General features: G+C 40.9%; 5 protein-coding genes across 5 annotated transcripts; 3 read left to right on the forward strand and 2 right to left on the reverse strand.

Moving 5' to 3' along the window:
• Positions 1–953: 953 nt before the first annotated feature.
• On the forward strand, positions 954–1,202 carry HETIRDRAFT_49713 (uncharacterized protein; the record flags this gene model as incomplete). The annotated part of the gene is made up of 1 exon (XM_009550461.1): positions 954–1,202. A coding segment is annotated over one exon (249 nt), but the record flags the coding sequence as incomplete, so codon positions are not given.
• A 9,318-nt stretch (positions 1,203–10,520) lies between these two features.
• HETIRDRAFT_172477 (uncharacterized protein) lies at positions 10,521–10,780 on the reverse strand (the record flags this gene model as incomplete). The annotated part of the gene is made up of 3 exons (XM_009550902.1): positions 10,521–10,528; positions 10,581–10,725; positions 10,772–10,780. The coding sequence occupies 3 exons, from the start codon at positions 10,778–10,780 to the stop codon at positions 10,521–10,523; spliced, it is 162 nt and encodes a 53-aa protein (XP_009549197.1).
• Positions 10,781–18,924: 8,144 nt separating this feature from the next.
• Positions 18,925–19,146, reverse strand: HETIRDRAFT_246047 (uncharacterized protein; the record flags this gene model as incomplete). The annotated part of the gene is made up of 1 exon (XM_009550903.1): positions 18,925–19,146. A coding segment is annotated over one exon (222 nt), but the record flags the coding sequence as incomplete, so codon positions are not given.
• A 3,936-nt stretch (positions 19,147–23,082) lies between these two features.
• HETIRDRAFT_323580 (uncharacterized protein) lies at positions 23,083–24,306 on the forward strand (the record flags this gene model as incomplete). The annotated part of the gene is made up of 1 exon (XM_009550904.1): positions 23,083–24,306. The coding sequence occupies one exon, from the start codon at positions 23,083–23,085 to the stop codon at positions 24,304–24,306; it is 1,224 nt and encodes a 407-aa protein (XP_009549199.1).
• Positions 24,307–24,413: 107 nt separating this feature from the next.
• HETIRDRAFT_18085 (uncharacterized protein) lies at positions 24,414–24,749 on the forward strand (the record flags this gene model as incomplete). Its single annotated transcript, XM_009550430.1, has 1 exon — positions 24,414–24,749. A coding segment is annotated over one exon (336 nt), but the record flags the coding sequence as incomplete, so codon positions are not given.
• Between the last annotated feature and the right edge of the window lie 113 nt (positions 24,750–24,862).

Consider the following 24,862-nt stretch of genomic DNA (forward strand, 5'->3'; position numbering starts at 1 on the left):
TTTTAGTGGGTATTAGACTGCCATGAAGCGCGGAAAGTGGCCTATCTGGGGTCCCGAGCCCCACACTGCCCGGCACAGGGCGTGCGCAAAGGCATTTTGTCTTCTTTAACCGAAATGACCCAAAGTGGGGAAATTTCACTATAGCAATTTATGTAGGGCTGAACCAATTGTTAGTAGCTACGCAAATACATTGCTTGTCAAAAAAAAAAAAAGAGGAATGCTGACCACTAGAAGCATACACACAATGGCAAGCAACCTAGACCTTGTTATTACTGAGGCAAAACTGGGCACTGGAATATTGACTGCCCTTCCCCTTATAGAAGCCTTCTATTATCTTGAAGAGGTTTGAGCAGACCTATGGGAAAAGCAGAGAGAAGAAATTACATGGTTGATCTTGAAGATGAAGATAATATAGGACCCACTATGAGAAACCAAGCAGGAGTACATTAAATAATGGCAGAGGGGAGTCCTGATCATGACCACTAGCAGATACCACAATCTGGTAATCCATTAGAATACATGAACTCTTCCTTATTCTGAAGCTCTCAATTGAACAATTAATAACACTATGTACCACCTAACAGACAACAAGGTGATGGAGTCATCAATAATACTGCTAAAGCTAGAGCAGTCTTTGGGAAACTAGAAAAAAGGAAAAGGGAAAATTTGTCAATCAAACTAGCAGAGGATTTGACCTGACCTCTTCTTTACTAGCAGAGGAGAGAGGGCAGGCAAAACCCAAGTTAGAACCACCAACCTATATTTGAACTGGAGCAATAAATAGCTGTATCATTACTCCCATCTATCTTGACATGTGTTTATCAACTTGGGAAATGTACACTAGAGCTAAAGCAACTGTTAATTCAGCATGTGAAAGAATCCTGATAAACAAAACATGGGTAAAAAGACATAGATTCCCCATATATTTACTCAGCCATCTCATCCATGTCTGAAATATTAATGACACCATCAATAAAGCAAGACTAATGTACTCTGGACTCAATGCCAATCTTACAGTCAGAGATTACCAAGGAAGTATGCATACTGAACATGTCCAAATGTTCATCACCAATCTAGGGAAAGACAATATTCTTCTAGGAACAGACTGGTTGAAATACCATAACCCTTCCATTGGATGGAAACATCATGAAGTACATTTTGATTGGTGCCCCCAAAATTGCCAGCAGCCACATGGCATCTAGAAAAATTACTCCTCTGATTATGCTCAAATTCTCTATAATTATATAGAATTTCTACTTATTATTATTACAATTTTTTTGCTTCCTCCCTCTTTTTTATCTATAGCTTATAAAGGTTAATTATCTTGAATTATGCATAATTAGCTTTAATTATTTATATTTTCCATTCATATTTTTCAAAAAGGAATTTCCAACCAACTATTAGGGTTACTTGCTAGTACTATGGTTATCTACAGCTTTCAAATAGAGCTTAGCTATATAGACCATTAGTTAAATATCTATATCTAAGATTGTACTTTATAACAAACCTGCCCTTAGCTAGAGTTAAATATATAACCTCATGCCTACAAGCACTCTGGCAAGATACTTTAAACCACTAAGCCATAAAGTCTAACTTATTTAGCTTGGTAATTCAAATATATAGACATATTCTAGATAGTCTCAACATATTTAGCCCTATTCCACATTCATCTATCATTTCTTTTACTCATAAGTAGGTTGATAAATACCCCCAAAAATAAGGCCTCTAGAATGTGAGTCTGGATACTAGATGCCACTACCAAAAACTGATGAAACATTGAGAGTACACTCTATATTGGGGGAAAATATCTATGGTACTTACTTAATCTGGAATTTAGGTATGTTGAATAACAATTAAGATAGTGCTTTCTTATAAGACTCTAGTAGTATGGACAGCATTATATTGATTTATAGATTTGATCATAATTATAATTATTGATAATTAGATAAAATATATCATAATTAGCACTAATTAGCATTGTTGATAATTATGCATAATTATAATTTAATAAGAGGGAAGGCTTTTCCAAATATAAGCTCACCAAGATGTAGGAAGAACCATCCAAGAAGGATTGGTTATCAAAGCTGCATAGCAAATACATCCAATAGTGGAACAAACTATAACTTATACCTTGCCCCACAATAACTCTCTGGAAATTGACCAGAAAAGAATGGCTTCAATTACCCCACAAAAATTTTCATACTTGGCTATTTGTTCAGATCAAGAGAGAAAAACAATACAATGATCAAAAGTGATATTGCACACAAGAATGGCTTAAAGCCCACTGATATGCTAGAAGTGTCTCTAAGTGCCAAGCACAACACCAAAACAACCTCTAGAGTAGAGGGTGCTGGAGCTAGTATCTAATATACAAAGAACTATTAGTAATGACCTTAAAAAGCAAGGACACACTGAGAAGCAATAGAAAGTGTGGGATTATAGCACCTGAACAGTTTTAGGACTGCACTGAACACTAACCAAATGTTTGGTCAGTCATGTCAGGGATTTGGTTAGTAACAAGAAGGTAGCACCATAACTGACAACTACATGCCTCAAGAGCCACACAGAACTCTAACAATATACAAGAGAGGATGGGAGGTACAAGCAAAGAGATGAGTATAAATACAAATGAGGCCAAATAACAAGGATAATGAGTTTTTAAAAGTTGACAAAGACAATTTTAATAGTTGAGACAAGTGCAAATGAGCTCTAAATTATGGGGTACAAAAGCTGGTTTATTCCAGAGTTATATATAGGTTTTTATAGTAAATGGAGCCCCTAAGTAAAATATTGAATAAGAAATGAGAGTAAGTACTGGACAGGTGCCAAGACCTAGCAAACAGTGAAGATAAGAAGGTAGGGGAAATATCCATATAGGTTCCAAAGGTGATAAGGTAAAAGTTTATCAGTGATAATGAAATCCTGAATGTTTGGGATCCATTATTTAAGTGTAGGTAGCAGGTACAAGTGCTGGAGAGCCAATAAAAAGAAAGAAATAGTAAATGTATAACTTGAATAGCCAAGCAAAAGTACAAGATTGCATTTGACCAAACAAATGGAAGTTAGAATAATAAGCAATAAGGACTCACTAGGTATGGATAACATTGGCCAAAAAGGCTGTTCAATCCCAATCCCATAATAAAATATCATAAGGCTTCTTAGATGACTCCTGTACAGTCATGGTAAGTATATGACATATGCGTGAACTAACCCAAGTGCTGCTAAATGTCCTTTAGTGGCTAAGAGTTGTTTGGATAGGGACTGGCCATATTTGGTATGAGTTGGTGTCTTTGGTACTTATCTAGAGCTGTTTGGTCTCTTCCCAAAGCTTCCTGAATACTTCTCTTGGACCTCAGAGTAGGTGTATGCTCATTACTGCATAGCCAAAAGAGAGCATGGCTAGTATACTTGGAGAAAGATAACTAAGCTAGTGTCTCTACCATAAGATGCCTCAAAGATGCATACCATATTCAACCTTTTTGACAAGGTTGTTGAAGAAGAACCTGTTATTAGGAAAGTTGCCCTAGAACCCTTAGAATTTGCTAGCTTCAACCAAGACCTAGAAGAAGAAATTACCATTACAAACCTGAAGGAACAAGTTCCCAAAGCTCATTATGAATATCTTGACATTTTTAGTAAATAATAGTCTCAGTAACTCCCTAAACATACCTTCTAGGTCCACACAATTAATCTTAAACCAGCATTCAAACCTTAAGCACCCAAAATCTATGCCTTGAGCCCTAAAAAATATGACAAATTAGGAAAACTCACCAAAGATCACCTCACTAGGGGAACTATCTATAGGTATACATCTCACAATACAGCCCTCTTTTTCTTTATAGGAAAAAAGGATAGAAAACTATGGCCAGTACAAAATTATCACCACCTCAACAAACACACTATTCAAAATGTATGCCCACTACCCCTGATCCAAGAACTATTGGACATCATAAAAGAGACTACCATATTCAGTAAACTAGATGTGAGGTAGGGATATAACAATATATACATCAAGAAGGAAGACAAATAGAAGGCCTCTTTCATAACACCACTAGGGCTCTTTAAACCTATTATGATGTTTTTTGGTCTTACCAATTCTCCCACAACCTTCCAAGCTATGATGAATATAATTTTCCAAAAACTCATCATCACTTGGAAGATAATGGTATATATAGACAATATTCTGATTTTCTCCCAAACCATGGAAGAATACATCCTGGTCCTCAATCAAGTATTCCAAATACTATATAACAACAATCTTTATCTCAAACCTAAAAAATGCAAATTCTACAAGGAAAAGTTGAATTACCTCAGGTACATAATCTCTAAAGACCATATTATAATAAAGAATTCTAAAATTGATACTATCAGGAATTGGCCTGTTCTCCACATAATTCACAACATCCAATCATTTTTAGGTCTAGGACATTTTTATAGGAGATTCATTAATAAGTTTTCACTTATTACATGTCTGCTATACAACCTAACCAAAAAAGGTAAAAAAATAGAACTAGACCACAGAATATCAACAGGTCTTTGATCAGCTAAAAGAGTCTTTTACCAACCAACCTGTCCTTCTTTACCCTGACCCAATACAACTATACTGGCTAATAACAGACATATCACTTATTGCATATGGCGCCACCCTGTTATAAGAAGGACCTGACAATAATTGGCACTCTGTTGCTTACCTCTCTAGATTGTTCACTCTAGTAGAGAGAAATTACAATATTCACAATCACAAATTACTTGCCATTATTAGAGGCCTATTCAGTAAAACATATTAGTATTAGTAGAGCTACATATATTTGCAATACCAATTGGCTTTTTATACTCATACCAATGGCTCGTGTGTCAGACCGGCATTACAGCCTGGGTTTGGCGTGAGCTGTATCGCGCGCCACTGGTTTTTGCATAAATGCATTGGAGCACCCTCTTCAATTAAGAAGGCCAGACTTCCTTTCTTAGTCCCAGCCAACACACAAGTCTATTCTTTTTCATATCCTTGTCTTAAATCCAACACCACATATGGTATTCCCCACCATAGGCCCACATTTGTAACAAACAAACTCTAGACACAAATTAAACTTTACCAAGACAGCCCACTATATAGGGGTGATAGGTCTCAGAATTGTTAAAAAAACCCTTCCAGTCTAAAAACCAGCCATGGTCTTTTACATGGTGGAAAAGTAGGCCTAAGCCTTGGTAAAGCAATCAACATACTTGTCTATGGACTATCTCAGCATAGCAATCATAAGGATGATAGAGCTATTCTAGAAACACTGAGGTTTGACCTTCAGAGAAGGAAGAAGAAGAACATAATGACAAATCCACATCAATGAGTTTTTACTTATTGTTCCATCATTCATATCTTTACACCTTTCTTGGAGCTAAACCAGTATAGTCTGGTTAAATTGGGGACCCTTAGCTTGAGGAACTGTAGTTACCTGCAACAAAAATAGTAGGTAAAGGAAAACATCCTATAGTTGAGAGAGCTTGGAAACCCCTCAAAAGACATAGAATAAACAGCTCAATGGAGATGGAAAACTCTTATGGGATCAAATAATATAAGTTGGTCTTTCCCTTAGAAAACAAAGTTATAGCAGAAGGTACATCTACTCTATTTAACACTCAAGAAAGCAAATCATATATGGAATGGTGATGAGCCCATGGGTATCCTACCAGGTATTAGGGTATAAAAAGAGGGTATTGTTATGATTTAGTCTATTAGGGCCTCTTTGGCCATTTATTCCAATAACATTACAACTACTAGGTGGCTCCAATCATGGAGCATACATTATGGTATAAGGTAATATTCTCAGTCATCAACTTCCAGAGAAATACAAGCCATTGTACTCCTGGTCAAAAGGAGACAAGTGGAGGAGCACAAGAGTAGTAGCTAAGAAAGAGCAATAACTTTAGAGAATGCCTAGGGATACTCACAGTATTCTCACATCTTCCCAAAGTAGTATAAAAGGCCTATAGAATAGGCTAAGGATCTTTAGTCTATTCTCTTTATACTTAGGCAGTCTTTATACTGTCTGTCTTTAACAGTTTCCTATATCTGGAAAACCACCCCTTTGTATTAGCTCCAGATTATATATAATAGTGTCTAAAAGTATCTAAAAGTGTTAATAGCATCTAAAAGTGTCTAATTTCCTAATTGGGAGCAACACACTGTGAGCATTAGATTGGTTTCCAATTTTATAATATTAGTACTAATTTCATACCAAGAAGTCTTTAATTAGCAGTAGGAAATAGTAAGTACTACTGCTCTATCAGTGAGAAGGTAAAGATGTGGCACATTCTATACTATTTCAGCATATTACTCTTTTTCACATATGCCTGCACTATTATCTTGTAGCTCTTTTGCTGACTTTCTAGCTGCCTTTACAAGGGACATAGAAAGAGAGAAATAGGCATTGATGCCCCAGCCACTTTGTTGGCAGCTTAGCAGCTGCCACAAGAGACTATGAAGACCTCAGTACCTTGGCCTTGCACACAAGATCATTGAAGTTGTCATTGTTAGCCAATGCCTGCTACTAGTCATTACAGGACACAACATGTAGGTTGGGCTTAGGGATGTGCTACATGCAGCCTTGCAAACCTTGTCTATTAGTGCAGTGGTTAATACTGTCTTGTGCAGCACACAATCATCACCACTATTGATATTACAATTCTCAGTGCCATCCACATTGTCCATTGCCTTGTTATACAAAAATGCTCAAACTTAGTGTTTTTCTCTAGCTATTTGGCTATGAAAAAGACAGTCATGTTGGTATGTAGTGCCAGAATAATATATTTGCCTGCCATGTAGGAAATATGTGCACTAAGCATATCAAGATCATCTCTAACAATCTTGTGCTTATTTATACATAGGCATGCCATATATATACTCTTGTCCCTACCCTTTACCTTATTAGTGGCCATTTGGAAAACACCTCTCTCCTATTAGATCTTAATTATTGATAATCATTAATGATACTAATTTAAGCTAATTATGGCCAATTATTTATAATCATGTTTTTAATCAAATTTGCAAATTCAGGTAGCATTGTCTATACTAGTAGAGTCCCATTGAATATTACACTCAATCATAGTTTTACACATTCTCAGTCCTAGTTGTATAAGTGCCATAATTTATTTTTATCCTATATAAAGTGTATTATCGATTTTCCATTGGTTTATTATCTTTTTAGCTGGTGTTTAAACTAAATCCTAAAAGACCTGAATTTTTGGGTATTTATTGACCTGTTTATTTGATTTATTATTATTATTCTGAAATTTCAAGTTATAATCAATCCTAATAATTCCTAATTTAGGAAAATTATGTTTAATTAGAACAGGTTTAGAGGGGGGGTAAGCTAAAAATGTCTAATCCTAATTGTTCTTGATTATGCATAAATAGAACTAATTAGAGCTTAATACAAAGGAGTGGTTTTCCAGATGTTGACAGAGTCAGACTGGCCTTTGTATAGCCCAAATCCTTTATAATTTTTACTTGTTAGATATAAACAGAAATTACCACATTATAGACCATGTAATTGAGGCAATAGTTGAGCATCCTCACATTATCTTATCTGCAAAGAAAATGTCCAAAAAGCAAAAATACAAAGAGTTCAGGCTGTACTAACTACTAAGGCTAGTCTGACTCTGTCAAAAAAATGCTTCAAAAGTCAAAAACAGTGCTATATTAGACAATTATCTCTTGTATACTTATTAGACTATATGATTAAGTAGTCAATAGCTTAGAGTTGGTACTTGATTATGTGATAATGTTCTTAGGTTTAAACCTTACTCAGGGCAAATCTGCCTTATTATTTTTATTATTTTTCAGCTGCCTTATGCTTAAGCTTGCTGATAAAAAACCTAGCTATCAGCCCTTGCTACAAGTTTAGTAATTTCTTAAAAGTGAGAATCCTTAGGAATACTTGATAAAGGAGATTTTGAATATGCAAGTCACATAAGTCCTATACTTTTTTGTCTATTTGCTAATAAAGAGTGCAACCATATGTAGCCCAAAGCAGTTCTATATGTCTCTGAGATTTTTGAATTTTAATGCAGTTCTTTTCTCTTTCATACCTACTATTCTGTTCTCACTATAAAACCTACCTATTCTCTCTGTAATATAGTAGATTTAGTTCCCCCTACTATTTAGATCTTATCTTATTTAAAATGCTCTTATATTAATAATTCTTGTAAATATCACAATACAACCTTGTAACCTTGATTAACCTTGATCTTAACCTTGCAGAGCTCTTGTTATATATTCTCTAGAGTATAGTTATTATCTCTCTTTTGCTCTAAACTACCTAGTATTGCTCTAAATTATGTTGTGTCCCTATAGTGTCTTATACCTCTCTCTATTGCCTAGCCTCATCTCCTCTACTCCTCTAAACTAAGGCTCTAACAATTTAGTTTACTTATTGTATATAAACTTTTTTTTAATTATATTTACCAACTATTTACTCAGGTGATAGTATGTTGTATGTATATAGTATATATATAGTTATATGGTTTCCAAAGGCCCAACAAAGGCAATGACAAATTATTTTTGTAATTTTATCTGTCTCTTGTTTGTCCCTTTGCAACATAACTTACTTAAGTCAATTTCCAACTAATCAATTATGCAGGTCAAAAACAATTCACTAAGCAAGGTATGTCTTTTATATCTGTATACTATAAATACTAATCTATGGTTCTCCAGCTTTACAGTATTCTAGCACATCTTTTCCACTTACCCTGCTTATATGAATAATTCCACATAGGAGCTTGGCTCTATGGATTACCTACAAAAGCAAATTTTCCAAGTCAGTAAGATACACACTTGGCTCTGATCAGCCTAAGTAAAGATGATGCTATTGTCCAGTGCTCTGAACTGGATTTCTGGAAGAGTTTTGAGAATGGTGGTTGGGACAAGGATTATCCCTTAATGTGGTGGAAGATAGGAGAAACAACATATTCATAGAATATTAGCTAATCTCTTTTCTAGGCATATGCCTCTAAGTTTTATATTATCTCAAGGATGGCAAGAGACTTTTTGGCTATACCAGGAACTTTAGTTGCTGTTGAATGGCTCTTCTCAGGTTCTTGACATATGTGTGCTAACACTTGTTTATCATTAAAAGCAGTAACAGTCTTGGAATCAATGTTAGCAAAGTGCTAATTATGGTCTAGTTTACTAGAAATTTAACTACCCAAATAATGCCATTTAAACCATATATATACTATATAATTACTGTATAGTTACTGTTTACAACTACTTACTCAAAAATATTATGTGAAAACTAAATAGTTGGAGCCCTATTCCAAATATCTCTTTATTTTTCCAAATATCTCCTTATCCCTCCAAGCATCTCTGCACCTTACCTTACCTCTCCCTATTGCATCAAACATCACAACATCAACCTCACAATATCACAAACTCAACATTACAACATTGTGTCAAACCTTGCAATCTCAAGCATTGCAGAGCATCAGAGAATATTATAGAGCATCACATCCCTTGATTCAGACTATGCACCACCTGTTCTTTAGTTGATTCTTTGAGGCTGACCATTCCTTGTACCACAAAGTCGGCTCCTACCTACTCTGTGTCTAGTAGTGTGTTTTGTTGTGTGTTTTTGCTTGCAGAGCCATTGCTAGTGTATTACCTGTTGAATTAAGGCAAATCACCTATTTCTTACATATTACTTAACTTACTTCTCATTAGCTTGGGTATTACTAAGATACTATACAGTTTTTAGCCACCACACTCATAGTATGAGTGTGGCCAGTGCAGGCTTTTCTCAGTGTTCTAATAGACGCTGAAGTGAGCCTGCTTCTATTACATACTCTCAGATAGACACTTACAATACTTTGGAATAGATATTACCTTCTAAGTAGATATTGTATAGCCTTTTGCAGTGTTCTAATAGATGCTGAGATATTATCTTCTAGCCTGTATTTCTACAGGTTATGGGCCCTGCAGACCCTGCCATGTTGCTCACCAACTCAATTACCATCACAACTATCACAAAGCTCTCTGAAATTCTGTTGAACTAGCTAATCTACAAAGATAGAGTAAAGACAACCATTGAATCAAAGGTTGGCTTGTCACAACATCTGGCTGGTACTGCTTGGCAACCAATGGAGCTAGCTCTTCCTCTGGCAGATGCAAAAAACAAGGTCATTGATGCATATGATAAAGCAATCAAGAAAGTTGACAAGTACAATCAGCATGAGGCTGCCATTAAGCAGCAAATCTACTCTACCATTCCTAACTCCATCCTCAATTGAATCAAGGAGAAAACCACTGCCAAAGAAGTCTGGATGGCACTCTATGATCTTGTGGAAAAGCAGGGGAAGATGGTTGAAATTGATGTTTGATGCCATATCTATGACACTTAAAGCATCGAAGGTGGTGATGTGCATGCTTATCTCGATAGCTTCCTTGGACTTCAAAACCAACTTATGGGAATGGTCTGTGCTCTCAGCAATGACAGTTTTGTTGCTGTAATCCTATTGTCCCTTCCAAAATCCTATGAGTCTGTGATATCAGTGATCACTACTTCCACATCATTTAGCTCATAAAAACTTACCCCTCATAGAATGCTCCAACATATCACACAGAAGTGTGATCAAAGATCTATCCAAACCTGACTCAAAAAAAGGCCCTGTTTGATAAGACAGCCTTTTACTTACAAAGGGGTTATAAGAAGGGAAAGGGAAAAAGGGGGAAGAAGGCTAATCAGTCATTGAGTGGCAAGAAGTGTAACAACTGTGGACTAACCAACCACATTGCTGCTGACTGCTTCCAACCCGGTAGAGGGAAGAAAGGACAGTGGCCAGCAGGTGCACATCAACTGGGTGAACACAGGAAAACTTGTAATGCAGGCTCGGGAAACATAGCTTTTGCTAGTATCTGATATACAAGGAGTTGTTAGTTAGGACTTGAGAAAGCAAGGGCACACTGAAGAGTAATGAGGAGGGTAAGATTAAAGCACCCAAATGATTTCAGGACTGCACTAAGCACTAACCAAATGTTTGGCTGGTTGGGTCAGGTTGGAGAGTCGATTGGTGATGAGAAGATAATGTTGCAACCAACAACTACGTGCTTCAAGAGCCATATAGGACTCTGACAATATATGAGGGAGGACGAGGTATAAGCAAAAGGGTGAGTATGAACATGAATAAGGCCAAACAGTGAAGATGACAAGTTTTTGGGAGTTGACAAAGACAATTTTAATGGTTGAGATGAGTGCAAATGAGCTCTGAACTGTGGGGTGTGAAAGCTGGTTTATTCCAGAGCCGTGTGTAGGTTTTTATAGTAAACAGAGCCCCTAAGTAAAATATTGGATGAGAAATGAGAGTAAATGTTGAATGGGCACCAAGCCCTAGCGATTAGAGAAGATAAGAAGGTAGGTGAGATGTCCATATGGTTTCCAAAGGTGATAAGGTACAAGTTAATCAGCAATGGCAAAATCCCAAATATTCAGAATCTGTTGCTCGAGCATAGGTAGCAGGAACAGGCATTGGAAAACCAATGAAAATAAAAAAGAAGTAGTGTATGACTAGGGTGGCCAAGTAATAATGCAAGATTGCATTTGACCAACCATGCGGAAGTTGAGAAGATAAGTGATAAGGGCCAACCGATTCACAGAGGACATTAGCTGACACGGACTATTGGCTCTGATCTCTAAAACACCTATCGTAACACTCCTGTATGGTCATGGTAAGTATATGAAGTATGGGCAAACTGACCCAAGTGCCACCAAATATCTTTTAGAGGCTTATGAGTAGTCGGGTAAGGACCAACCATGTTTGGTGCAAGTTGGTGTCTTTGGTACTCATCTAGTGCTATTTGGTATCTCCCAAAAGCTTCCCAAATACCTCTCTTGGACCCTAGCATGGGTGCATGCTCATCACCACCAAAACCAATTCATGCCACCAATAAACACGCCTTCATGGCTACTAGACGTGGTGCCATCATTGTACTACTTCTGAATGGGAACAGGAATACCACTGTCTACCTATTTGATGTGTTATATGCACCATCCATCACCATCACCCTGATTTTGGCTAGTCTCATTGACAAAGCCAGTTACTCCATCCACTTGCAACATGGAATCTGCCAGATCAGTGATCCTTTAAATCACATTGTTGCACTGATGAGCATGCACCTGTGCTAGGGTCCAAGGAAGGTATTTGGGAGGCTTTGAGGAGATACTGAACAGTGCTAGACAAGTACCAAAGATGCCAACTATTACCAAACACAGTCAGTTCCCACCTGACCAACTATAACCCACCAAAGGATGCTCGGCAGCACTTGGGTCAGTTCACCCACTCTTTACGTACTTACCATGACTGCACAAGAGTATTATGATAAGGTGTTTATGAGATTGGAGCCAGGATTTTGTGTCGGCCAATTATCTGTGAATTAGTCGGTCCTTATCACTTATCTTCCCAACTTCCACATGGTCAGTCAAATGCAATCTTGCACCATTACTTGGCCACCCTGGTCATATGTTACATCTTCTTTATTTTTATTGGCTCACCAATGCCTGTTCCTACTACTTACACTTGGGCGATGGATCCCAAACATTTAGGATTTCACCATTGCTAATTAATTTTTACCTTATCACCTTTGGAACCCATATGGACATCTCACCTACCTTCTTATCTTCTCTAATCGCTAGGGCTTGGTACCCATTTGACATTTACTCTCATTTCGTGTTCAATATTTTACTTATGGGCTCTGTTTACTATAAAAGCCTACATACAACTCTGGAATAAACCAGCTTTCACACCCCATAGTTCAGAGCTCAATTGCACTCATCATAACCATTAAAATTGTCTTTGTTGACTTCTGAAAAACTTGCCATCCTCATCATTCAGCCTCATTCACATTTATACTCACCTCTTTGCTTGTACCCCTCGTCCTCCCTCATATATTGTCAGAGTCCCATATGGCTCTTGAAGCATGTAGTTGTCAGTCACAACACTATCTTCTTGTTGCTAACTGAATCACTAGACATAATATAGGCAACCTCAACATCTCTGATTTTATTTAACATTTATCTTTCCTCTATCTTATAAATAAATAGGTCAATAAATACCTAAAAAGTCAGGTCTTTTAGGATTTAGTTTAAACACCAGCTAAGAAGATAATAAACTAATGGAAAATTGATAATACACTTTATATAGGATAAAAATCAATTATGGCACTGATACAATTTGGACTGAGAATGTGTAAAACTATGATTGAGTGTAATATTCAATGAGACTCTACTAGTATAGGCAATGCTACCTGAATTTGCAAATTTGATCAAAAACATGATTATGAATAATCAAGATTCAATAAGAGAGAGGGGTTTTCCAAATAGCCACTAGTGAGGTAGAAGGTGGGGACAAGAGTATATGTATGGCATGCCTATATATAAATAAGCACAAGATTGTTGGAGGTGATCTTAATATGCTTAATGCATATATTTCCTATATGGCAGGCAAATATATCATTCTGGCACCACATACCAACATGACTGTCTTTTCCACAGCCTAATAGCTAGATGAAAACACCAATTTTGAGCATCTTCTGTATAACAAGGCAATAAACAATATAAATAGTGCTAAAAATTGTAGTATTAATAGTGATGATGATTGTGTGCTGCACAAGATAGTATTAGCCACTATACTGATAGACAAGGTCTATAAGGCTGCATATAGCATATCCCTACATATTGTGTCCTATAATGACCAGTAGCAGGCATTGGCTAACAATGGCAACTTCAATGATCTTGTGTGCAAGGACAAGGTACCTAGGTCTTCATAGCCTCTTGTGGCAGCTGCCAAGCTGCCAACAAAGTGGCTGGGGGCATCAATGCACATTTTTCTCTTTCTATATCCCTTATAAAAGCAGCTGGAAAGTCAGCAAAAGAGCTATAAGATAATGGTATAGGCATATATGAAGGAGAGTAATATGCTGAAATAGTATAGAATGTGCCACATCTTTACCTTCCCACTGATAGAGCAGTAGTACTTACTATTTCCTACTACTAATTAAAGACTTCTTGGTATGAAATTAGTACTAATATTATAAAATTGGAAACCAATCTAATGCTCACAGTGTGTTGCTCCTAATTAGGAAATTAGACACTTTTAAATGCTATTAACACTTTTAGATACTTTTAGACACTATTAGATATAATCCAGAGCTAATACAAGGGGGTGTTTTTCCAGATGGCAGTGTGGAAGCCTTAGGCTATCCACCTCTGTCCAATCTAAGAAATGCTGTTTATACAGTCTTTTTTGATTCTAAAGACATTGGTCTGATCAGTCCTGAATATTCTCTTAAATCCTCTTGTATTGTTTGTGGCATAGGATCTCCTTGTCTCAAACAGCCATTCGTGACATCTGGATAGCCTCTCTTCAAAACAATCCTACTCCACCTTTTTTCTCTATAGCAGAACACTGGCTAGTTACATACGGCGCTAGGCAGTCCCAAAAGACAAGTGACTGCCGACCGTAAATAGTTACTATACACTTCGAGTGAACGATTGGACGATTCCACTTTAGTGTGGGTCGTTTCAGGTTGTAGAATACTTCTATCTGGTAATCAACCCAGTGGAGGTATGACCAAAACAATTGCACTCAATGTTACATATGGTACTATACTAGAAGCAGAAATTACTGTACCCGACCAGGAAGAGCTGCTGTTGCCTTGACCCTCAAACCTTCATCAGGTCGAGACTAGCGCAGGCTCTTTTGATCCAACAAAACGACTTCCCAAAGTTTAGGAAGACACGTAGGGCAAGTTCCACATGGAACTGACTACTTGCAGCACTTGAACACATACATCCACTTTGGACAGCCCATCAGAAGAACCTCCAAGGGAAATTGGGTTTACATAGGAGGACAGGATAGCTGAAAAACAGTTGATGCTCAGCTAGTACCCTAGGAAGACAGGAAGGTGCCCCTCAGAACAGTCACTATCCACACCCAAACAAAACCCGTCCTACCACCAGTTGACATCCCTAAAAAAGACATTGAAGAAATGCCAATTCCTGCGGGAGTATTAACCCCAGTCAACGAAGAAGACCCAGAGCCTGTAGCAGGACCAAGTCAACCAAACCCGAATCCAGATCCACAACCAAACCCCGTACCTAGCACAGAAGCAACCGATGACAAAGACGAGATGTCAGACAAAGGGAACAAGCCAAAAGACTTCAATGGGACGAGGTCAAAGTACTGAGAATGGATCTATGAGTGCCACATGTACATTTTGGCTAACTCAACTAAATATGACACCAACATGAATAAAACATTGATGGTCTTGTCATATATGAGGGAAGGGACGGCATCACTTTTCGCCCAAAAATACTATTTTGACAGAGAACTCCGAGAATACAAAGCAACGGAGACCAAAGAGACATGGGGAACGTTCAAGGTGTTTTTAATAGAACTAGCCAAATTATTCAGGGACGAAAGCCTCGAACAAAAGGCAAGGCAGAAGCTGTTCACCATGAGAATGGGAAAACAATCAGCAGATGAATTTGTCACGGACTACCTCATGATAGTTGGAGAAAGTGGATTTGATCTAGAATCCACTGTCGACTACTTCCGCTGAGCCATACATCCAGAAATTCTCAAACAAATTTACCGGCTGCCAGAAATGCCGACCACCATAGACAAGTGGTCAAAGTACACCCGCAGATTCGATAACCAATGGAGAGAACTGCAGAGCATAAAAAGCTCCATACCCTCTACTCTCATTCAACAGAATAACCCCTTCTGCTACAACTTGTCAAATGCCCCCTCCTCTATGAATAATTCTGTTGTCCCGATCTCTGTTGACCCGGTCTGTACAACCTTGACCGACAAGGAACGAAACAAGTTGCGAATGGAGGGTGGGTGTTTTTATTGCCATCAGAAAGAACATATGGCAAACCAATGCCCTGCTAGGGGTTTGTCTAGGATACATGAAGAGTCAATTGGACATGTTTAACAGAGTAGTGGAAAGATGGGGTACCGCCCGGCTCAGGCCAGTGGAAGGATGGCAGTAGGAGGAGGAAGCTATGGCCGAGTGTTCTCGGCAAGAGCTTAGAACAGTGATGAGAAAAGCACTACAATCCAGGGTGAAAGTGTGGTGACGACTAACCCATTCAGAGCCAGGCTCGCAGTGCGGCAGACCTACACACCCAGACTGGATGAAACTGTACGTCAGGAGGAGCCTAAGATTAGCCAAGAAGAAATCAAGAGGTTTATAGGAAAGCTGAGATGGGATGAACAAGAAGCACTCCTTCAGGAATTGAGCGAAGGAAGCAAGCGAAAGGAATTGGATTTTTAAATAGGCCTATAGCTCTGGTGTACCGTAGACCCACTCCAGAATCCCCTGTAAAAACAATTGTACAGCTCACTAAATCCAGTCAAAAATCGTCTATGAGGATAAACATGCAATTAAAACACAAAGGGGGAACCACCAAAGCTAGGGTATTGATTGACTCAGGAGCAGAAGGGCTTCTTATCGACAAACAATTCTGTTTAGACAAGAAAATACTGATGCAAAAGATTGACAAACCTATCCATGTGTTTAACATGGACGGAACAGCCAATGAAGGAGGAAAAATCACTGACAAAGCCTGTCTGCTCATGAGAATGACAAATGAAGAAGGAGATTACCACAACGAACGATGCAAATTGCTATCCACTAACCTAGGAAGAGAAAATATAATCCTAGGAATGGACTGGCTACATGAGCATAACCCACAGATCAATTGGGTAAAGAATAGTCTCACATTTTTGACATGCGCTATCACATGTCTAGTCAGCCGACCTAAATTCACCATACAAGCACAAGCGCCTACACAGCAAAGGAATAACAGAGCAGTCGGGTACTCCAGAATAGAAGATGACCTGGAAGACAACAAAACCCAGGACACCTTCTTCTCTGAATTCTACAAAGAATGGTATTACCAAAACCTGCTCGAGATGCACCCTCTTGAGGCAATTCACATCAGTTCCATCAGAAACAAGTCACAACAACTGGCAGAAAAAGCGAACAAAAAGAAGATAGAACGACCCGTTGAGGAAATAGTTCCAGCATACATCCTTAAATGATTCGCCAAAATCTTTAGCCAGGAAGCTTCGCAACAACTTCCAGAACACTCACAATAGGACCATAAGATCGATATGAAACCAGGATGGGAACCAACGGGATGTAAGCTATACCCCCTGACAGAGGAAGAAGAAGACAAGCTACACGAAATGCTTCAAGAACACTTGAAGTGGGGAACCATTAGAATATCCAAATCTCCACAAGTATCACCCTTCTTCGTAAAAAAGAAGGAAGGAGATTTACAACCAATTCAAGATTATTGGAGACTGAATGAGTGAATGATAAAAAACAAATACCCGTTACCCCTGATTGACGACATAATAAGAACCATTGTAAAATCAAAAGCGAGGATCTTTTCTAAGCTTGATGTCAAGTGGGGATACAACAACATCCGCATAGCAGAAGGAGATGAATGGAAGATGGCCTTCATGACCAAATTCGGCCTGTTCAAATGCCTTGTCATGTTCTTTGGTCTTTGTAACTCACCCGCTATGTTCCAAACCATGATGAACATAATCTTTCATGACCTAATCGTTGTGCAAGTCCTCGCGGTTTACATGGACAATATCTTGGTATTTACAAAGACCATAGAAGAGCACCAGCACGTTGATGAGCATAGGTATGCTCTAGGCACCAATACCCCACTTTTTGCAGCTTTTCAGTATTCTTTGACTGTTTGGCACACTTAGGACCGACCAATCCCAATCCGTTCGGCGATCTCAGCCATTTGTCAGGTGCCGACTTTCCATTCAGACCTCCACACAGCCGTCCGGACCTGTTCACAGTCATCCTATCCATTTATCATCACTCTCAGCAGTAGGGGCTCTCCACAGACTGTCGTGGCCGATCACCAATCGGTTCAGTACACTTCCATTCTGAGTCAACAAAGTGTTTGGCTGCCTCCGATTCGGGACACCGAAGCTGACCAAATATGCTGACCATGTGAATGGATCTGTCTTTCTATCTCTTATTGTCCTTATGCCTTCTGTTGACCTATCCTTCATTATCTTCAGAGCTCCCAAGTTTTCAAATGGTTTACCCATGTAGCATGTGGTTCTTATCTCCAGGTCTATGTGCACTCACCTTGGCAATCTCTCCACTTATTTAGACTTTAGAGTTATTGCTTCTTATCTTATAGTGTTTGCAACATCACTCCCTTATCTTCTTTACCTTTGATCACTCTTGGCACGCATTTCCAATTGCTCTATGCCTCTGCCAATCTCCTTATCTTGTACCTGTTCAGACTTACTATAAAAGAGCACCTATAGCCTTGCAATACATCAGCTTTGGCTCCCCCCTTGTTCCAATTCCATTTGTGCGCTTGTGTCTATGAGACTTTGAGCCATTGCCTCCCGATCCTTGTTTGTATTTTGCCCTTTTATTTGTGTTGCCACATTCGATTGCAGCCCTCCGTCAGAGCCCTCATTGTCTTGCTCTCCCCCTCTCATTTAGTTTGTCATCTTCTGCCAGTGTCCAGTGTGGCCTTGCACCCATTCCCTTCCCCTTGCATCCCAATCAAGTCCCAATCAAACACCAACCAACCAACCAACCAACCAACCAACCAACCAACCAACCAACCAACCAACCAACCAACTGAATATTTTGATTTTAGAGTTGTTTGTTCACTACACTCCGAACGCTTTTAGTACGCTCCCTTATTGGTTGTTGCACAGCTTATAGTTCCTTGCACACTAGAACCAGCTCTTGCCTACCTGCGCTTGTAGGGGTGTTTCTTGGGTGTGTTTTGCACTCAGAGGCATCACTAGCTTATCAGCGTAACAACCCAAGTTATGCAAATACTTCTAGACAATGACTTGTTCCTGAAACCTTCCAAGTGCACCTTTGAAATGGACACTGTTGAATATCTCAAATTCATCATCTCTACAGATAACATATCCATGGATCCAGTCAAAGTAAATGGCATCGCCGCCTGGCCAACGCTGAGGTACTTGAAAGAAGTACAGTCCTTCCTTGGCTTTGGAAACTTCTACCAAAGATTTATCGAAAACTTCGCTACAACGGCCCGACCTCTCAACAACCTCACAAAGAAGAATGTACCATTTACATGGACCACTGAACGGGACACGGCCTTTGAGAACTTAAAACACTGTTTTACCTCCACCCCCGTCCTCATCTACCCCGACGGCAACTGCCCATTCCGACTTGAAACCAATGCATCCGACTTCGCCTACAGAGCTATCCTATCGCAAGAAACCCCCAACAACGGATGGCACCCTGTCGCTTACCTGTCCAAGTCTTTCAACGTAGCAGAGCGAAATTACGACATCTTCAACAAAGAACTACTTGCCGTTATACATGCCCTCGATCACTGGCGAGTGTACCTCAAAGGTGCACGACATCCATTCGAGATATGGTCTGATCACAAGAACCTTCTATACTTCTCTACCGCAAGAACTCTCTCCCGTCAACAGGCATGCTGGTCACTGTTCCTTTCTCGCTTCAACTTCACCCTCATGCACAAACCCAGTGTCACCCATTGGCCTGATGCTCTGTCCTGGCGTCCAGACCTAAAGGAGGGGGTAAAATCAGATAACAAAGACCGGGTGTTGCTACAGCCCCAAATATTTGTCAAAAGTGCAATAGGACGAGGTACAGTCGAAATGCTCGACAAACAGCTAAGACAACAGTTGAAAGAAGTCACAACTAAAGACAAAGAAGTAATGGAAGTGATGGAGCTTATTAGAACATCAGGACCTAGAGCACTCTCAAAAGGGCTACAAGAATGGAATTATGAAGACATCCTCATCTGGCACAAAGGCAAAATATACGTTCCTCCAGATGACAAACTTAAAAGACAAATCATGAAAATGTACCACGATTCACCTGCAACGGGACACCCAGGACGATGGAAGACCTATGTCCTGATATCAGACAACTTCTGGTGGCCAGGAATGTCCACATTTGTAAAGGAATATGTAATGGGATGTACAATATGTCAAAACACAAAAAACATCACACACCCCACACATGCCCCACTAATTCCAAATGAAGTACCAAAAGGACCCTGGCAAACAGTCACAATGGACTTTATTATGGATCTTCCCCAAGTCAGACTATATAACGCCATCCACATAGCAGTGGACAGAAGCACCAAAGGCATTGTCTACACCCCATGCGATAAAACCATAGACGCCAAAGGAACCGCCGACCTCTATATAAAAAACCTCTGGAAACAATATGGACTTCCAAGAAAAATCATCTCTGACAGAGGTCCACAGTTTGCAGCTAGGTTCACGAAAGAACTATGGAAAAAGTTAGGAGTAACAACAGTGCTATCAACCGCATATTACTCAGAAATAGATGGAGAAACGGAAAGAGTAAACCAAGAACTAGAACAATACCTACAAGCATTCTGCAATTACGAGCAAACAAATTGGCCTGAACTATTACCGTATGCAGAATTTGCACGCAATGTTAGAGAACATTCAGCAACACACCAGTCACCGTTTGAACTCATGTATGGCTACAATCCAACCTTTGTACCCCAAATCACGCCAAGATCTGACATCCCCGGTGTAGAACAGAGATTGGAAAGGTTGAAGCAATTATGACAAAAGACAAAGGCCAGCCTGGAAGTTGCAGCAGAATTAATGAAAAGGAAAACAGCTGAAAACGAAGTCAAATTAGAAGCAGGACAGAAGGTCTGGCTATCGGGAAAAATAATAAACACCACTCACCCAAAAGACAAGCTAGCCCCTAAACTGCATGGACCATTTGAGATAGAAAACAGGCTAGGACCGGTGACGTACAAACTAAAACTTCCGCCAACATGGAAAATACACCCCATATTCCATGCCTCTTTAATCATACCTTATCAAGAAATGGCCGCCCATGGCCCCAACTTCGCACAACCACCACCTGATCTAATAGAAGGACAGCAAGAATACGAAGTTGAGGAAATTCTTGACAAAAGGAGACGAGGACGCAGATACCAATACCTGATATGCTGGAAAGGGTACCCGGACTCTGCAAACGAATGGATCACGAGGGCAAACCTAGGGAATGCCAAAGAACTTTTGGAAGCATACGACGCACGACACCATGACTTACCATTACGAACCACCCTCGCAAACATTGAACAAATAAAACCCAAAGGATATAAAAACTCAAACTTGATCCTCGTAATCCCACCATTGCTCCGAACATTCCTCCCAACCCACAACATCTTTCCCTTCGATAAACATGTCCTCCAACGGTTCCCTCTACCTCTCCTCCATCGAGAACACCCTCGTCAACCGATCCACACAGACTTCCCCCTCCTCTGAGTCATTGTTTACTACTGAACAGGCAGCAGAAGCATATATGCAGTCAGGACTCAGTGACAGATGACCTATGATGAATATGAGAGAACTAGAGGCAGAAGCGGAGGAAGTCGAGAGGAGGTACCAAGCCCGAGTTACCACCAACACAGCAGAGGAAGCAGCTGCTGTACGCACCCCTAGCCCTCCTATCCTACGCACCATAAACATCACAACGCCCTCAATGACCTCTTCCTCCCGCTCACCGTCTCCCCCTCCTTTGATCCACAAAGTAAACGAGGGAGTTGTATTCCCTAACAGAAAGACGTACCTGACCACCCTAGTAGCTTATATGATGGGGCTCATCGAAGGTACACCAAACACGGAGTTCATGTCTGGACCCACATAACTAGAGGTATGAAGGGCTTTGGAAATCCTAGAGAAGGAAAGGAGTTTCGTCTGGCATGCACAGAGAGCCCTGCAGATCAGGGAAGGAATGCTCATTGCTCGCATCAATGCGGGTGAGAGGAGACTCATAGGGCTGAACCAAACAACGCAGCTGTGCAATTCCTTTCATCCAGCAGATAACATCACCCCCACCACTGAATATCACATGCCTACCTGTTATGATCACGTTCTATCGGGCCTACACGGCGGTCTATTCCGATACGATCATCACAAATATCACGCGGCCTCACAGGTTGAGGCGTACACCAAGGTACAGATATTAACCTTGGTCATCCACTCCCAATGGATCATCAATCATTGGTCGAGTATCACGGGCCTTGTATTAGCGGGCATGGAACGCCGCCTTATAAATTACTCACACGCAGGGCATGAACCTCCTAGTCTCTCCTGGCCGGAAGGAGACCAACGGAGAAGCACAAGAGTAGTCGTTATTGAGAGAGACGACTTAGAGAATACCTACAGATACATATTCGGTATTCTCACGCCCTACTTCCCAAAGTAGTATAAAAGGCCCATAGAATAGGCTGACGATCTTCAGTCTATTCTCTTCGTTCTTAGGCAGTCTTCATACTGTCTACTTCGTTCGCTGTAGTCTTCCTACTACAGCCCTTCGTTCCAGTACTGTCTCCCTACAGTACTCTCTATTGCTACTCTGCAATACACTCCAGGCTCCTGTGCTGCACGTACAGTCGAGACCATCGTTCCACACATCCTCCACGAGTGACCTAGGGAAGAACCTCCTACTCTTGGGGTTACCGAACGAGCAGTTCGTAACACTAGAATAGACTCTTCTGCCCCTACCTTGCTCGCACTAGCTTGCTGCCACACTCTCTCTCATAACCTTCCTTGGTGGGGATAATAGACCCCCATCGAGAAAGCGTTACTGCATACACTCTGGAGCAAGACCTAGGCCAGGAATACCCACCCGGCACTAGACTTATCAATAACCAACTCCGTCACAACAATCGCCCTATCCGGCGCGAAGGGGACTTCTGGGTCTACGAAGACAATAACGGAACTGCCCCTCCGAATTACGATAACTGCTCATACCGAAACGGGCGTTATTACTTCACCCTTGAAGACGGAACAGAAGAAGAGGATATTTGGAACGAAACAGAAGCTCAGTGGGAACTAGCCCCACAATACAGGGAACTGGCGCCGGTAATCCCCGAAGACTCGGAGCAAGAGGAAACAACCTCGGAATCAGACTCCGACTCACCAGACCAAACACCGATCAACACCCGAAACGAACCACTCGCCGAAATGTCGGGACAAGCTTCGACTTCTACAAACACCCCTTCCGCGACAGTACAACCCGGAAGAGGAAAAGTCAAACTCCCAGACAACTACACAGGCGACCGCATTGAATCCCAGAAATTCATGCTCCAATGCCTCCTTCTTTTCGCAGCAGAATCCGATTGGTATAAGACCGATCAAGACAAAATATCCCTTGTGCTCTCATGCATGAGATATGGCATGGCAGGAGCTTGGGCGGAAAACTTTCTCCTAAAATCAGTAGGAGCGGACCCTCCCACCGATCTAGGCACCTGGAAGGACTTCCTAGCAAAGTTCAAGCTACAGTTTAGGGAGACGGGCAAGACCGACAAAGCGCGAAGCGCACTCATGGCCTTCTCCCAAGGACGAATGACGGTTGATGAATACTCCAACCAATTCATTCTCATCGCCGCCGATGCCGACATCTCCGATAAAGAGCAGGTCCCTTACTTCCAACGCGGGTTAGACCCGCGCGTCATGGACAAAATATACGACAAGGAAGTCCAGCCAAAGGATACCATTCAGGACTGGATCAATACAGCCTGCGAAATAGATGGACGGCTGCGAGCCAGAACAGCTCAAAAGGCCATCCTCGCCAACTCCACCTCCTTTCAAAGCAATTATCTGAATCGTTTTCATAACCAAATCTCTCCCCGCTACAATTCCACAAACGCCCCTCGTAGAATGAACAACCAAGTCGTTGACATGGACATTGACGCGACACGCAAGCGCAATGCCCTTAGCCAAAAACGGAAATATGACGGCAAGCCTCCAAGCGCCTGTTACCATTGCGGAAAAACAGGACACTGGAATACTGACTGCCCGTCACGACGCAGAGGCGTTCAACCGACTCGAGGAAACTCGAAGAGACACATGGGTACGACAGGGAGAAGAAGCCGCGCGGTTGATTTGGAAGGAGAAGACGATGCACCCGCTATGGGAAACCAAGCGGGAATATATCGAGGAATGGAGACAGAGGATGTCCCTCGCAACGACCAGCGGGTACCACAACCTGGTCCTTCGATGGAACGTCCTCACTCTACCTCATCCGGACGACCCCAAACGAACCATGGGCAACGCGCTATGTTACCTAACGGACGACGGGGAGACGGAAGCGTCAGTCATTCTGCTCGAATCGGAGCAGTACTTGGAGAACTAGGGGAAGATGAAGCAAGAGAAGTGATCTTGGGACACGCGGAGCGTTTTTCCTGACCTCTCCCTCGCCAGCGAAGGAGAGAGGTCAAGGACGACCCGAGTTTGATGCCCGCACTTGTATTCGTATCGGAGCAATGAATGACCGTATCATCACCCCCATACGCCTGAACGTGAAAGTATCAAACAGGAGTCAAAACGCTGGAGCAAAGGCAACCATCGACTCGGCATGCGAAGGGGTTATAGTAAACGAAACTTGGGTCAAAAGACATCGTTTCCCCACCTACACACTCAACAACCCCATTCGCGTCCGGAATGTCGATGACACCATCAATAAAGCAGGTCTCATCCGATCCGCCTTGGATGTGAACCTCACCATTCGGGACATCAGTGGACGAACGCATACTGAGCGCGTCCAGATGTTTATCTCCAATCTAGGGAAAGACGACCTTATCCTAGGAACAGATTGGCTGAAATACCACGATCCCTCCATCGAGTGGAGGCGACGTGAAGTGCACTTCGATCGGTGCCCCCAGAAATGCCAGCAACCACATGGGTTCACTAGGGCAAGGGAAGAACTGCCATATAGCAGGCGGTTATCAGACGTGGAACCATG

The sequence above is a fragment of the Heterobasidion irregulare genome (genome assembly GCF_000320585.1).
Source record: "Heterobasidion irregulare TC 32-1 unplaced genomic scaffold scaffold_08, whole genome shotgun sequence".
Classification (NCBI taxonomy): domain Eukaryota; kingdom Fungi; phylum Basidiomycota; class Agaricomycetes; order Russulales; family Bondarzewiaceae; genus Heterobasidion; species Heterobasidion irregulare.